Source organism: Chiloscyllium plagiosum, unplaced genomic scaffold (genome assembly GCF_037043375.1).
Source record: "Chiloscyllium plagiosum isolate Xiang-an unplaced genomic scaffold, Cpla_swu_hap1 HiC_scaffold_14, whole genome shotgun sequence".
Lineage (NCBI taxonomy): Eukaryota > Metazoa > Chordata > Chondrichthyes > Orectolobiformes > Hemiscylliidae > Chiloscyllium > Chiloscyllium plagiosum.
Genome location: NW_028270152.1, coordinates 75,810,159 through 75,824,181, shown reverse-complemented (window position 1 = coordinate 75,824,181; position 14,023 = coordinate 75,810,159). Strand labels below are relative to the sequence as shown.

Sequence of the window (14,023 nt, the reverse complement as noted above, 5' to 3'; positions counted from 1 at the left end):
ACCCAATCCCATACACTTTAATCTTGCATATTAATTGTTTAAATGGGACCTTATCGAAAGCTTTCTGCAAGTTCAAGTAAACCATATGAACTGACTTACCTCTGACCAATCATCATATAATGTTCCAGGGACAGGGGTTCAGCTCCCAAGACAGCAGATGGCAAAACTTCAAATCAATAAAATTTGGAATTAAAAACTATTCAAATGGTGACACATAGATTGTCATAGATGTACTAACATTCCTTAGATAACTTTTTTATTGCCCATCCCTAACTGCCCTTGGACTGAATGCTTGTTACTATGGGAATACTCCTAAGCAAAGTCCCAGCACCAGAGCCTGCATCACCCATTAGTTCTGTCAAGCCTCTCCAGCTATTGATCTTGCTGTGCAAATCACATCTATATACCAGCTCTCAGATTTTAACATTTCTCAAACTGTGCTTTCCTGATATCCCTGCAACAGATATTTCAATTGGGTGTCTCAAAGGCAACCTCACTGCTGGACTGCAATGAGTATTATGTAAGATCCAGATGGTAAACAGCAGAAGGACGGAGCTGTTGTAGCTCACTACCACTTGAGTATGTTTACTTTCTCACTTACACCTACACAAGCAGGAACCTGAATCCAGAGTTAGAACATGATCCAAGGGGACAAAGAGACTGACAGATGATCTAATTAATTGGTTTAAGTAGTTCTCACTTGATGTAGCTGTGATACACAGCAGCTTATGCTTCCTGCTGCTTTCCATCTGTCAGTGTTCCTACATAGTCTGTATTTCTATGCATATTCTACTCAATATAACCCTGTTTAATCCTCTCAACACTGCAATAGGAAGAAGAAAAGTGGGGAGGCATGAGGTTTTCTTCAATCCCTGGCTACCACAGACCATGCAAGTGTATTTTAACTGGGATTTGTAGAATCTTTCTTTTGTCTCCTAACAACGCAGATTTGTTCATGTTCCTGGCAACGCCAGCAGGAAAGTAATTGGGAGCAGGAACCTTATCTAATTTTCCTTTCAGTGGCAAAGCGGTGCTGCAATTGTATTAACAAACCAAAAGGTGATCAATCAATCTCAACAGAGAGAGACAGAGAGACTGAACTTTAGATTAGGTTAGATTCCCTACAGTGTGGAAACAGGCCCTTCAGCCCAACAAGTCCTCACCGACCCTCCGAAGTGTAACCCACCCAGTCTCATTTCCCTGCATTTACCCTCAACTAATGCACCTAACACTTTGGGCAATTCAACATGGCCAATTCACCTGACCTGCATATCTTTTTGGATTATGAGAGGAAACCAAGGCACCTGGAGGAAACCCACACAGACACAGGGAGAATGTGCAAATTCCACACAGACAGTCGCCTGAAGCAGGAATCGAACCCAGGTCCCTGGTTCTGTGAAGCAGCAGTGCTAACCACTGAGTCACCGTGCTGCCCTTTAAAATGGTGATCTACCATGGCAGGATTCTAACCCAGGTCCCCAGAACATTACCAGGATCTCTGGATTAACAGTCTGGCAATAATACTTATGGTTTTCTTTATTTATTCATGCAAAGCAGGTGTCACTGATTGGGACAGTATTTATTGTTCATCCCCAAATTCCCTGAACTAAGTGAGAACCAAAAGAACTGCAAATGTTGTAAATCAAAAATAAATACAAAAGTTGCTGGTAAAGCTCAGCAGATCTGGCAGCATGTGCAAAGAGAAATCAGAGTTAACGTTTTGGGTCCAGTGACACTCCAGTTCTGCAGAAGGTCACCAAACCCAAAACGTTAACTCAGATTTCTCTTCACAGATGCTGCCAGACATGCTGAGCTTTTCCAGCATCTTCTGTTTTTGCCCTGAACTGAGTTTGTTAGGTCATTTCAGAAGGCAGTTAAGAATGAACCATGTTACTGTGGGTCTGGAGTCACATGTCGGCCAGATCAGGTCAGGACACTAGATTTCCGTCCCTCAATGGCATTAGTAACGTGGTCACTGTTTGGACAGCTTTTAATTCCAGATTTTATTAAATTCAAATTTCACCATGTAAAATGGTGGGATTTGAATTCCTTTCGCTAGAACATTATAACAGTCTTCTGGATTACATGTCCAGTGGCACTATCACTGTGCCACCACCTCTCGTCCCCTTTTACGAGCCTGTGTGCACAGTCACTCACCATTAGCCAGCTGATTCAAATCTGCAGACTGTACTGCAATTAACCAAAACTCCAACTACAAACAAGAAATCATTGGCTTAAAAAAAAATTCAATTCTGTGCTGACCAACCCATAATTTTTCTCTGTTAAAGTACAATCAGAATTTCAAGCCCAAGAAGGCTTACATATGTATGGCAATAAAGCATTCTAACTCGATTCACAGGATTGTAATTATACAAATATTGATTCAAGAACCCATGGAGGAAGTATTGAGACAAGTAACTAGAATCTTCAAAGTGGTAGATTTTCGGGAGTTTCTTAAAGGAGCAGAGTCAGAGAGGGTTAGGAAGAGAATTCTAAAACTTACCACAGATGTAATTAAACCACTGTAAATGTGAACATTTTTGAAAATAGTTTAACCAACTGTGCAAGTGTTGAATTAAGCATACAAATCAAGAGATACCCAGCAGGCAAATCAGATACTCAACCACACAAACTGACATGGTCCAATTTTAAGTGCAAGTTTGCACTTGATTTATGTGATCCTGGTCAGAACAGTAAAAGGGATGTTGCAGACACTATGCAATGGAGAGTAGTTCAGTGTTAAAGTCAGCCAAGGGTTCCTGCTCCTTACTGCTATCTGGAGAATCTGTAAAGGTGCTTGTTTGTTGAACTGAGCTGAAAGGATTAGAACTGCCTGGAATACTTCCACTATCAAACAGTATTCAGCACTGCACAACAGTGCAGAGATTTTGTGTTCACATGTCTGGAGCAAAAGGTACAGTAACAGAAACATACATATGACCACTGAAGAAAAACATGAGAGTACATAGCAGTGGCATGCTGCATGTGTAGAGTGACTGAGGTGCAGCCTGGTGTACAAGCTTTTCTAGACATATTAGCACTGGTTTATTGCCAGACTGAAGAGAATCTGATACTGCATAGAGCAGCAGCTTAGTGAGCAACAGCAAGGGAGATCATCACTGAATCATTAAATTAACAGACCAGGCAGAAAAAATCTGCCATCTGCTACATGCTGCCACTTCCAGACACACCTGACTTGCCTAGTTAGTGGCCAGATGCTACTGAACTCAAATGTCCAAGGTTTAGCAGAACTATTGAGAAGTGGCAGCGTTTATGTAAGACCTGATCTGGCAAAACGAGTGGTAAGACTGTTCAATTATTTAAGAGGCATTATGATGGATATATTAATAAGAATGGTTTGGAGGGATATGGGCCGGTGCTGGCAGGTGGGACTAGATTGGGTTGTGATATCTGGTCAGCATGGATGGGTTGGACCAAAGGGTCTGTTTCCATGCTGTACATCTCTATGACTTTATGACTCTCACTGCGACGACATACAAGAGCGACAAGGAAGCTCTTGTGGTTTCCTCATTTCAACATCAGTAGTGGTTGTACAGCAATATAACATGGGCCATATTTCAAGGCAGCCAGCAGCATCTGTGCAGGTAACAAATAAGATTGAAGCAATCTGCAAGGTCAGCGTGCAAACACAAGTTCAAGGTTCTGCATGTTGTAAGTGGCAGCTTGAGGACCACACTTTTGCTTTGGCATCAAGTTTTATCTTCTGAGGAACTTTTCCTGGGAATTTCCTCCCCTGCCTTTCTTAAATTGATTGTTAAAATTCAGTGGATATATCCATGGGATCTCAGCTAACCAACCAGTTAACATTTGCAAATGTCTATAGCAAGCGTTGCAGCCTATTTGACCACAGGTATTTTCAGAACAAGATCTTATCTTGTCCTCACCTGACATCCGCCACACACAAAACTTTTACCAAGTATCACAGGTTAGAAATCATAGAACATAGAACAATACAGCACAGGAATGGACCCTTCGACCCATGATGTTTTACCAAACGTGATGTCAAATTAAACTAATCCCTTCTGCCTGCACATGGTCCATATTCCTCCGTTCCTTGCCTATTCATGTGCTTACCTAAAAGTCTCTTAAACATCCGATGATACCTGCCTTCACCATCACCCCAGCACATGATTCAGACTCCTACCATTCTGCGTATAAAAAAAACTTGCTCCTCACATCTCCTTTGAACATCCCCCTCTGACCTTTAACGCATGCCCCCTAGTAGTAGACATTTCAACTCTGGGAAAAAGATTCTAACTGTCAACCCTATCTATGTATCTTATAATTTTTTGACTACACCAAGTCTCCCCTCAGGTTCCACTGCTCCAGAGTAAACAACCCGAGTTTTCTAGCCTCTCCTTTATAGCTCATACACTCATATCTAGGCAGCATCCTGGTAAACCTCCCCTGCACCAACTCCAAAGCCTCCACATCCTTCCAATAATTGGCGACCAGAACTGAACACAATACTCTAAATGTGGCCGAACTAAAATCATAAATACTGGTCAACTTTCCTATATGAAGACAAGTAGAGTTGTACTGCCCATATTTTATCCAGTCTCAGATCAGAAGCAATGAGCAATGACCTTAGGACCATGTGCCTGAAAAGCCTGCTATACATATCCAATGCCAGTGATCAGATTTAATTATCATCAATCATCACTTTATTTTGCAAAAGTTCAAGGAGTTACTGCACACCAGAAATTCTGACATCAGTCAGGATTGTCAATTTCCTAGCTTTGAGTATCAAGAAACTTACATATATCAGTTTGGTCATTTTACTGAGGCAGAACACCATCCAGACAGAAGGTGATCCATCCTTTCATGGGTGACTAGCACAAGGGCTTACATCTAAGATTAGCCAGCCTGTTCTGGGCTGAGGTCAGCAACTTTACACAAATGGTACTGGAAATCTGGAGTAAACGAGAATAGAAATTGCAGAAGAAACTCAGCACATATTTGCGGAGAAAAAACACTTAGCTTTCCCAGACACGTGGCTCTTATTCAGAAAGTTCTGAAGGAGGATTACGGGACTAGAATCCTCCATTCTGTTTTGCCCACCACAAATGCAGTCAGACCTGCTGAGTTTCTCTATTTTCATTTGTTTAGATCTCCAGCATCCGCAGTTCTTTCCTTTATTTTAGTGAAAATCTGGAACACTTATCCTCAATAAACTGCTGAGGCTAAAAATTTCAAATTCTTGGTAAGTAATGGTAATAAGGGTTACCAAAGCAGCTGGAGGGAATTCAAATAATGCTATAATCTAACTGAATAAGTGCAAGCTCAATGATATGAATAGTCTACCTCTGTTAGAAAACAAAATCCATCACCTCTGATTGGCCAATCAAAGTTGCAAATAATCCTGAAGGTTGAGCTGACTTCCATCTTTTCCCTCTATATATTCTGTGACTGAGCCAAACTACTGAAAGATCCATAAACTCAGTCAGTGCATTTTATTAAATTCATATGATATGGGCATCATTAGCAAGATCATTTGATGACCACCCAAAACGACCCTTGAGGAGGTAACAGTAAGCCAACTTCTTAAATTGCTGCAAACGATGTGGTGAAGATATTCCGACATTGTTAGCTGATTTTACAGTGCAACTGTGTCACTTCCTAAAAGGTTTCAGAAGATCATTAAGAATGAGTGACATTGCTACACATCTAGTATTACATACAAGTCATATGAGAAAAGTATAGCAGTTTTCTCCGTACAAAGGATATTAGTGAACAAGTTGCACATTGTTTTAACAAAAGCAAATTACTAACATTATAGTCACCATTACCAATTAGCTGTTATTTCAGATTTATTTTATTAATTGACCATAAGTTCCTCAACCATCATGGTGAGATATGAACTTTCATATCTTTTGAGCATATGTCCTTGGTCTTCGGATCACAGATACGTAATCTTACAACAGTGCATTGCAGGAGCATTAGGGAAAACAGAAAAAGGCTACTTGAACTGGAACACTAAATATTAGGATGGCATCTTAGAACTTCTACTTCTGAAAGCAGATAGATTTACATGTGAAGATGAAAAGCACGGTGTTTGTTGTATGTAAATATCCACAACCATAATCCCAATTGAGAGTTTTATAACATTGGGTATTTAATTAATCAGATAAGTTGTTAATCAGCAGCCCATCAGCAAGTACACATTAATAAGATACAAGGGAAACATTCCACAATAATTAATGGTGAAGATATTTAAATGCAATAACATTTGGTGTTCATACTGCAAATGTCAGATCCCACTGAGAGACCATCTTTCATCTGTAAACCTATAGCAGATGGCAACTATCTTTGCTTTGCCAGCATAGATAGCACAATTTCCTAATGTGGGTTAATGCACGGTGACCTGGAAGTCTTCATCTACTGCATGTTGAATCAGCAAGTTGAAGTCATGGTGATAGAGCTGCTGGCAAAGTTGGGAGAAATAGGATAAGCCACCAGTTTGCACACCCACTAGCAATATAAAATCTGTGCTATGTGTGGCTGTATCTGAGCATGCATCAAAGTGTGCAGCAACTAAGAACATATTGACTCATATTCCTATCACTATACCTCCTGTCAGTATCACCTGGGACCATGTAACATGAACCAGATAATTTATTTGATAAAGTTTCTTAAATGATTATTGCCAATAATGTTTAGCCAACTTGTTCAAAAAAGGCTTATGCATTCACATCATTCTCTGCTATCTATTCATGAATCACTGTGTATATACAAAATAGAGAGCAATGGACTTCTGCAGAGATCTTCTTTAGAAGTGACTATAGAAGCTATGGTGGCTTCCAGCAATCTTGAAACATTTATTTATCATACTAAATCAAGCTAAGTGACCAGGTGAGCATTGTAAATTAATTAATAGCATCTCAATGAATTAACAGCATCTCAACTAATTAAGCAAACAGATCAATGGCAAATGAATGTTAAAGTAGATATGCAAATGTGCTTGGGGATATGTATGTGCATATGGGATTTAAGTATGAATGTGTTCACGAATGATGAACTGAAGACAAGTGAAGAACTTAAAACTTTCAGTGAATAGACAAAGATCATTTCTTACTCTACTTCATTAACAGTGGAAGATAAAGATCAAGGCATGATTTCTGACCATTCAAACTATATCTATCCACTTAGATATTTACATATAAATAGTTATTAGGTGAAACGTGAGCCTTATGAGAAATCATTGGCACCTTGCCACTGAAAGGAGAATGATACATTGAAGAGATTCCTCATAAAGGCAATGATGTTTTCTTGATTCAGTGCTTTAAAGAGGGAAGACTCAAAATAACTGCATTTCACTGGAGAAAAGACACAGTTCATGACTTAAATCTTGGAATAATGTAAAAGCAGAGAAGTTATTTGAGCTAATATTCACTAATTATGTAATTATAGTACATCTATAATATGCTGTAGTGATACACAAAAACCATCACATTGGCCAAACAGACAATTGCTGCGTGGCCTCAGTCAGCATTCAGTACCCACAATGCCAGCCACCATACATCAGTTCATATTTCAGCCAAAATGTCTTGACAAGCTAGCCAATATAAAGGAAGTCAGACTAGTATTCATATACTTCCAAAAAAAAAACAGCATTGTGGATGCTAGCGATCTGAAACAAATAAAAACAGAAATTTATGACGACATGTCCCAGCATGTCTGACAACATTTGTGGAGAGAGAAGCAGAGTTAATGTTTCAAGTCCAGTAACTGTTCTTCAGAACTCTGTTTCCCTAATCCACTGATGCTGCTAGATCTGCTGAGTTTCTCAAGCAATTTCTTATTTTGTTTGTTTTAGTAGTTATATATGCCTTTCAGTTAAAAAGTGATTTTGACGTATAGTCTCTGGTTTAATGTGGGTATCACACACCACATAACATTCCACCCAGTACAGGTGTTAAATTTATGACACTTACTGCTTTGAGCTGTTGAATCCCACTGACTTGTCGCACTACTCGATCCAGCTCTTGTTCAATCCTCCCTGCCCAGTACTGAATCCTAAGATGAGAAAACAAAGTTGTAACAATAAGAATCTAATTATGCAAAGCACTATAATTTAGCAATGAAAAAATCCTTCAGTTCTTTAAGAGAAAAGTGGCAATTTTTAGTGTTTTAACAATCTTCTTCAGAACTATACTCAAACTGTATTAAACGCCAAACTGCAGTGGTTTAATCAACCTCACACTTTGACCAAGACTGTGACTAAGTCATCAAGTATTATCACAATACGACTAACCTCGGCCAGCAATTTTAGTTCAGTTTGCTCGCATACAATGAAGCACATTAAATGAAATATTACAGTTGTTTAAAAAATTCCAATCATATGTAAAAGCCTATAAATCAGTCGACTGTAAAGAGAAGATTCAGCTTGCCTAATCAGAGTGTACCTTTTCTCCAACGGAACATATTGCAATTAAAGAAAGAGCAGAGTGCCAAAGTATAAATTGGTAAAAGCAAAGATTGAAAAATTCTGAATAGTGTACCTTAGAAGTTTAGTACAAAGGGTAGACAACTTGCCAGAGAGACAACTAAAGTTCCCATTTTTAGAAGAATAATGAATGTAATAGAAAGTAAAACGTGTGCGGTTTTAGGTTCGGGTTTTAGTGTTTTGAGAAAATTGAAAATTAGTAACCTCTTCCCTAAATAGGTATGGAATCATCTGTAGCATCTCCATTAAAACATGGCAAGCGAGTTATTTTAAACCCTAGCTCCTGGATTGACAGGTGGATAGAGGTTACAGTACTCCTCGCAAGGTATGTCTCTGAAATGTCTTCCTTGCTCTTCCCTTTACTGTTTTTCCATCGATGGTTGTAACACCATGTTGCAGATCACAGCAAAGCAGCATTTAAATCAGCAACAAAAAAGCAAAATACTGTACTGCAGATCCTGAAAAATCAGAAATAAAAAGGAAAATGCTGGAAGTACTCAGTATGTCAGGCAGCACCTGTGGAGAGAAATAAAAGTGACACCAGACTTAAGGACCTCTTAAACAGGGCTGATCAACTGCACTGTTCACACCAAGTCAAGAGAGTGTGAGAAAGATGTTATATTTGGTTTTGTTACTCACACCTAGGCCCTTTACTGTTTCAGTAAAATTTCCTTGTTCCTGTATACAAACCCTATTGTAATGAAGGTCAACACACAACTTATCTTTTTAATTGCCTGCTACATAGAACATAGAACATAGAAAAGTACAGCACAGAACAGGCCCTTTGGCCCACAATGTTGTGCCAAGGGTTAATTCTAATGTAAAATAAAATAACTTAACCTAAGCACCCCTCAACTCATGCTATCCATGTGCATGTCCAGCAGTCACTTAAATGTTCCTAATGACTCTGCTTCCACCACCACAGCTGGCAACGCATTCCATGCATTCACAACTCTCTACATAAATAACCTTTCTCTGACATCTCCTCTATACCTTTCTCCTAATATCTTAAAACTATGACCCCTCGTACCAGTCAATCCTGCCCTGGGGAAAAGTCTCTGGCTATTGACTCTATCCATGCCTCTCAATATCTTGTATACCTCGATCAGATCACCTCTCTTCCTCCTTCTCTCCAGAAAGGTCCGAGCTTATTCAACCTCTCTTCATAAGGCAAGCCCTCCAGTCCAGGCAGCATCCTGGTAAACCTTCTTTGCACCCTCTCCAAAGCCTCTGCATCTCTCCTATAGTAAGGCAACCGGAACTGAATAAAATATTCCAAGTGTGGTTTCACCAGGGACTTGTAGAGCTGAAGCAAAACCTCGCGGCTCTTAAACTTGATCTCCCTGTTAATGAAAGCCAAAACACCATATGCTTTCTTAACAACCCTAACCACTTGGGTGGCAACTTTGAGGGATCTACGTACTTGCACACCAAGATCCCTCTGTTTCTCCACACTGCCAAGAATCCTGTCTTTAATCCTATATTCAGTATTCGAGTTTGACCTTCCAAAATGCATCACTTCGCATTTGTCCAGGTTGAACTCCATCTGCCATTTCTCAGGCCAGCTCTGCATCCTGTCTACGTCATGATGCAGTCTGCAATAGCCCTCGACACTATCGATTGCACCTCCAGCCTTTGTGTCATCTGCAAATTTACTAACCCACCACTCAACTTCCTCATCCAAATCATTTATAAAAAACCACAAACAGCAGGCGCCCAAGAACAGAGCCCTGCAGGGCACCACTCAACACTGACTCCAGGCAGAATATTTTCCATCTACAACCACTCTCTGTCTTCTGTCAGCCAACCAATTCTGAATCCAGATAGCCAAATCTCCCTATATCCCATACTTCCTGACTTTTTGAATGAGCCTACCATGCAGAACCTTATCAAATGCCTTGCTGAAGTCCAAATACACCACATCGACTGCACGACCTTCGTCGACCTGTCTTTTCACCTCATCAAAGAACTCAATAAGATTCGTGAGGTATGACCTGCCCCTCTCAAAGCCATGCTGACTGCCTTTAATCACTCTATGCTTTGCCAAATAGTCATAATTCCTATTCCTCAGAATTCTTTCCAAAGCTTTGCTGACCACAGACGTACCATAAGACATAGGAGCGGAAGTAAGGCCATTCGGCCCATCGAATCCACTCTGCCATTCAATCATGGCTGATGGGCATATCAACGCCATTTACCCGCATTCTCCCCGTAAGACTGATTGGTCAGTAATTTCCAGGGATTTCCCTATTACCCTTCTTGAAAAGAGGAACAACATTCGCCTCCTTTCAATCCTCCAGAGAGTGAGGAGGCAATGATCTTTGCCAGCGGCTTAGCAACCTCCTTTCTTGCTTCCCAGAGCAGCCTAGGATAAATCTGGTCTGGCCCTGGGGACTTATCAATTTTAATGTTTTCCAAAATTTCCAGCACATCAATTTCTTCAATCTTGATCTGGTCAAGACTGTATCGCAGCTCCTCAAAGTTCCAATCACAGCATGGTCCCTTTTCCTTAGTAAAACTGAAGCAAAAAACACATTTAGGGCTTCCCCTATCCGCTCAGGCTCCATGCATAAGTTCTCTACGCTATCTCTGATCGGCCCTACCTTCTCCCTAATCATTCTCTTATTCCTCACGTATGAGTAAAATGCCTTTGGGTTCTTCCTTATCCTTCTTGCCAAGCTTTTTCCGTGCCCCCTCCTGGCTGTCCTCAGTCCATTTATGAGCTCCTTTCCAGCAAGCCTATAATTCTCTAAAGCTGTGCTAGATTCTTGCTTCCTCCACCTTATGTAAGCTGCCATCTTCCTTTTGACGAGAAGCTCCTCTGTTCTCATCATCCAAGGTTCCTTAATCTTACCCCTTCTTACCTGTCTCAAAGGAACAAATTTGTGCATCACTCACAACAACTGCTCCTTAAATAGTCTCCACATGTCTGCTGTGCCCTTTCTGTGGAACAACTGCTCCCGGTCTGTACTTCCCAACTCTTATCTGATAGCATCATAATTTCCTTTTCCCCAATTAAATATCTTCCCCGGTAACTGCTTCTTTCCCTCTCCAAAGCTATGGTAAATGATCAATGTCACCAAAGTGTTCTCCCAATGCGAGATCCGACACCTGTCCTGGGCTCATTGCTGAGCACCAAATCCAAAATGGCCTCTTGCCTCATCGGTCTGTCTACATAATAGTGAGTAAGGAAACCCTCCTGAACACACCTGAAAAACACGGCTTCCATCTAAACCATTTGCACTTTAGGAGGTTCCAGTCGATATTGGGAAAGTTGAAATCATCCATAACAACAACCCTGCTACATCTGCATTTTTCCAGAATGTGCCCACCTATGAGTTCTTCAATCACTCTCCTGCTATTAGGGTGTCTGTAGAAAACCCCAAATGAGGTGGCTGTTCCCTTGCTGTTCCTGATTTCCACCCATACTGACTCAGTAGACAAACCTTCCTCAACAATCTTTGTTTCTGTAGCTTTGATGCATTCTCTGATTAGCAATGTTACACCCTTGTCTCTTTTTCCACTCTCCCTGTTCTTTTTAAATTTTCTAAACCCTGGAACATCAAGCAACCATTCCTGCCCCAGTGAAACCCACATCTTCGTTATGGCCACAACATCGTAGCCCCAATTACTGATCCATGCAGTACCATCCTATGCCTGTGTTTAGTTCTTTCACAGGTTATGGGCATTTCTGGCTAGGCTAATTTTTATTACCCATTCCTAATTGCCTAGAGAGCAGTTAATACTCAACTTCATTTGGGTCTGGAGTCACATGTACGCCAGACCAGGTAGGCCACCCCCCGTCCAGAAGGTTTACACGCAAAACATCGATGTCTACATCTCGCGATCCTGCCTAGCTCACTATATTCTTCCAGCCTCCTGCCTGTCTACTCTGACCAGGTATGGATGGCACTTTCCTTCCCTGTAGGACATCAGTGAACCAAATGGATTTTTTCAACAATTGACAATGGATTTCATGGCCATTGCAAGATTTTTGATTCCAGATTTCTATTAGATTCAAATTTCATCATCTGCTGTGGCAGGATGTGAACCTTGGTCCCCCAAAACTAGGGTCTTAACAGTCCAGCAGTAATACTCGGCTATCACCTCTCCCATGTTTGATTTCAATGACCAGTATTCAAGGACCCTCAAGAAATTTCTACATGAACATTTCCCAGTCTATCATCATTTAAATAATACCATACCACACAGTTTTTCCAACTGAACTGGATAACCCTGTGGATTTCCTTACACTTGGCTATCTTGTAAGATATTATTTCAAGCATTCATCTAAATATTTCTTAAATGTTGTAATGATTCACATCTCTACCACCCTTTCAGGAAATGAATTCCAAATACTCACCACTCTCTGGTTGAAAAGGTTATTCTCCTTCAATCCCATCTAAAGTTCTTGCCCCTTAAATGAAACCTATGCACAGTAGTAATTGAACTCTCTATCAAAGGGAAACTTTATCCCTATTGACTCTTGCTGTGCTCCTCAATTTTGTAGACCTCAAGCAGGTGCTCCTTAAGCCTTCTTGATTCCAGGGAAATCAACCCTAATCCCTGCAATTTCTCTTCAAAGCTGAAACGCCTCAGCCTGAGTAACATCCTGGTGAATGTCTTTTACACCCTATCCAGTGAAATCATATCCTTCCTGTGGAGTAACTAGACTGCACAGAGTACTCAAGCTGACTGTTCTAACATACTATTTTAGAATAATGACAGGCCAAAACCCAGGAACAATAAAGCAGTTTAACAAATATCCACTGTTGGGTAATTCCTAGAATTAAGGTTAGACTGACTGAACAGCTTGAGAATTTTCAGCTGATCAGAGAGACCAAACATTTATTTGTAAACAGTAAGTCATGGGCTCTTGAGCCTTTGGAAAGGTAAAATTAGTTGGCTGAAAAATATTTATTTTTCATGAGGATGTTAGTTATAGACTTCCACAGATATTTGATAAATTCCTTCATATTCGGGCGGCACAGTAGCACAGTGGTTAGCACTGCTGCCTCACAGAGCCAGGGTCCCAGGTTCGATTCCAACCTCAGGTGACTGTGTGGAGTTCGCACATTCTCCCTGTGTCTGCGTGGGTTTCCTCTGGGTGCCCCGGTTTCCTCCCACAGTCCAAAGGTGTGCAGCTCAGGTGAATTGGCCATGTTAAATTGCCCATAGTATGAAGTGCATTAGTCAGAGGAAAATGGGTCTGGGTGGGTTACTCTTCGGAGGGTTGATGTGGACTTGTTGGGCCGAAGGGCCTGTTTACACACTATAGGGAATCTAATCAAAAAAACACGCTGCTAGTTAAAGCTGAAGCTCAAAGAACTGAAGGCAAATCATTAACCTGGTTAGAGAATTGGCTGAAAAGTGGAAGATAGTTTAAATATGGGAAACTAACTGTGATATATCAAAGCCAAAGTTCTGCTTCGCCCCTCAAGTACAGTACTTATTGGTAATGGAAAAGCCCAAATAATTGACATACATTCTAGGAAAATGGTAGACTCAAACATGACAAATTAGATAAAAACAGATGAGGAGGAAAATGAAGAGAAC

General features: G+C 40.6%; 1 protein-coding gene across 4 annotated transcripts in view; it reads right to left on the bottom strand.

Moving 5' to 3' along the window:
- cacna2d2a (calcium voltage-gated channel auxiliary subunit alpha2delta 2a) overlaps positions 1-14,023 on the bottom strand; it is an 824,866-nt gene that overhangs the window by 671,547 nt on the left and 139,296 nt on the right. For all 4 annotated transcript variants that reach the window (XM_043708451.2, XM_043708452.2, XM_043708454.2 and 1 more), the window contains exon 2: positions 7,956-8,037. In XM_043708451.2, the coding sequence (XP_043564386.1) occupies positions 7,956-8,037 (82 nt within the window). The remainder of the gene's footprint in view (positions 1-7,955; positions 8,038-14,023) is intronic.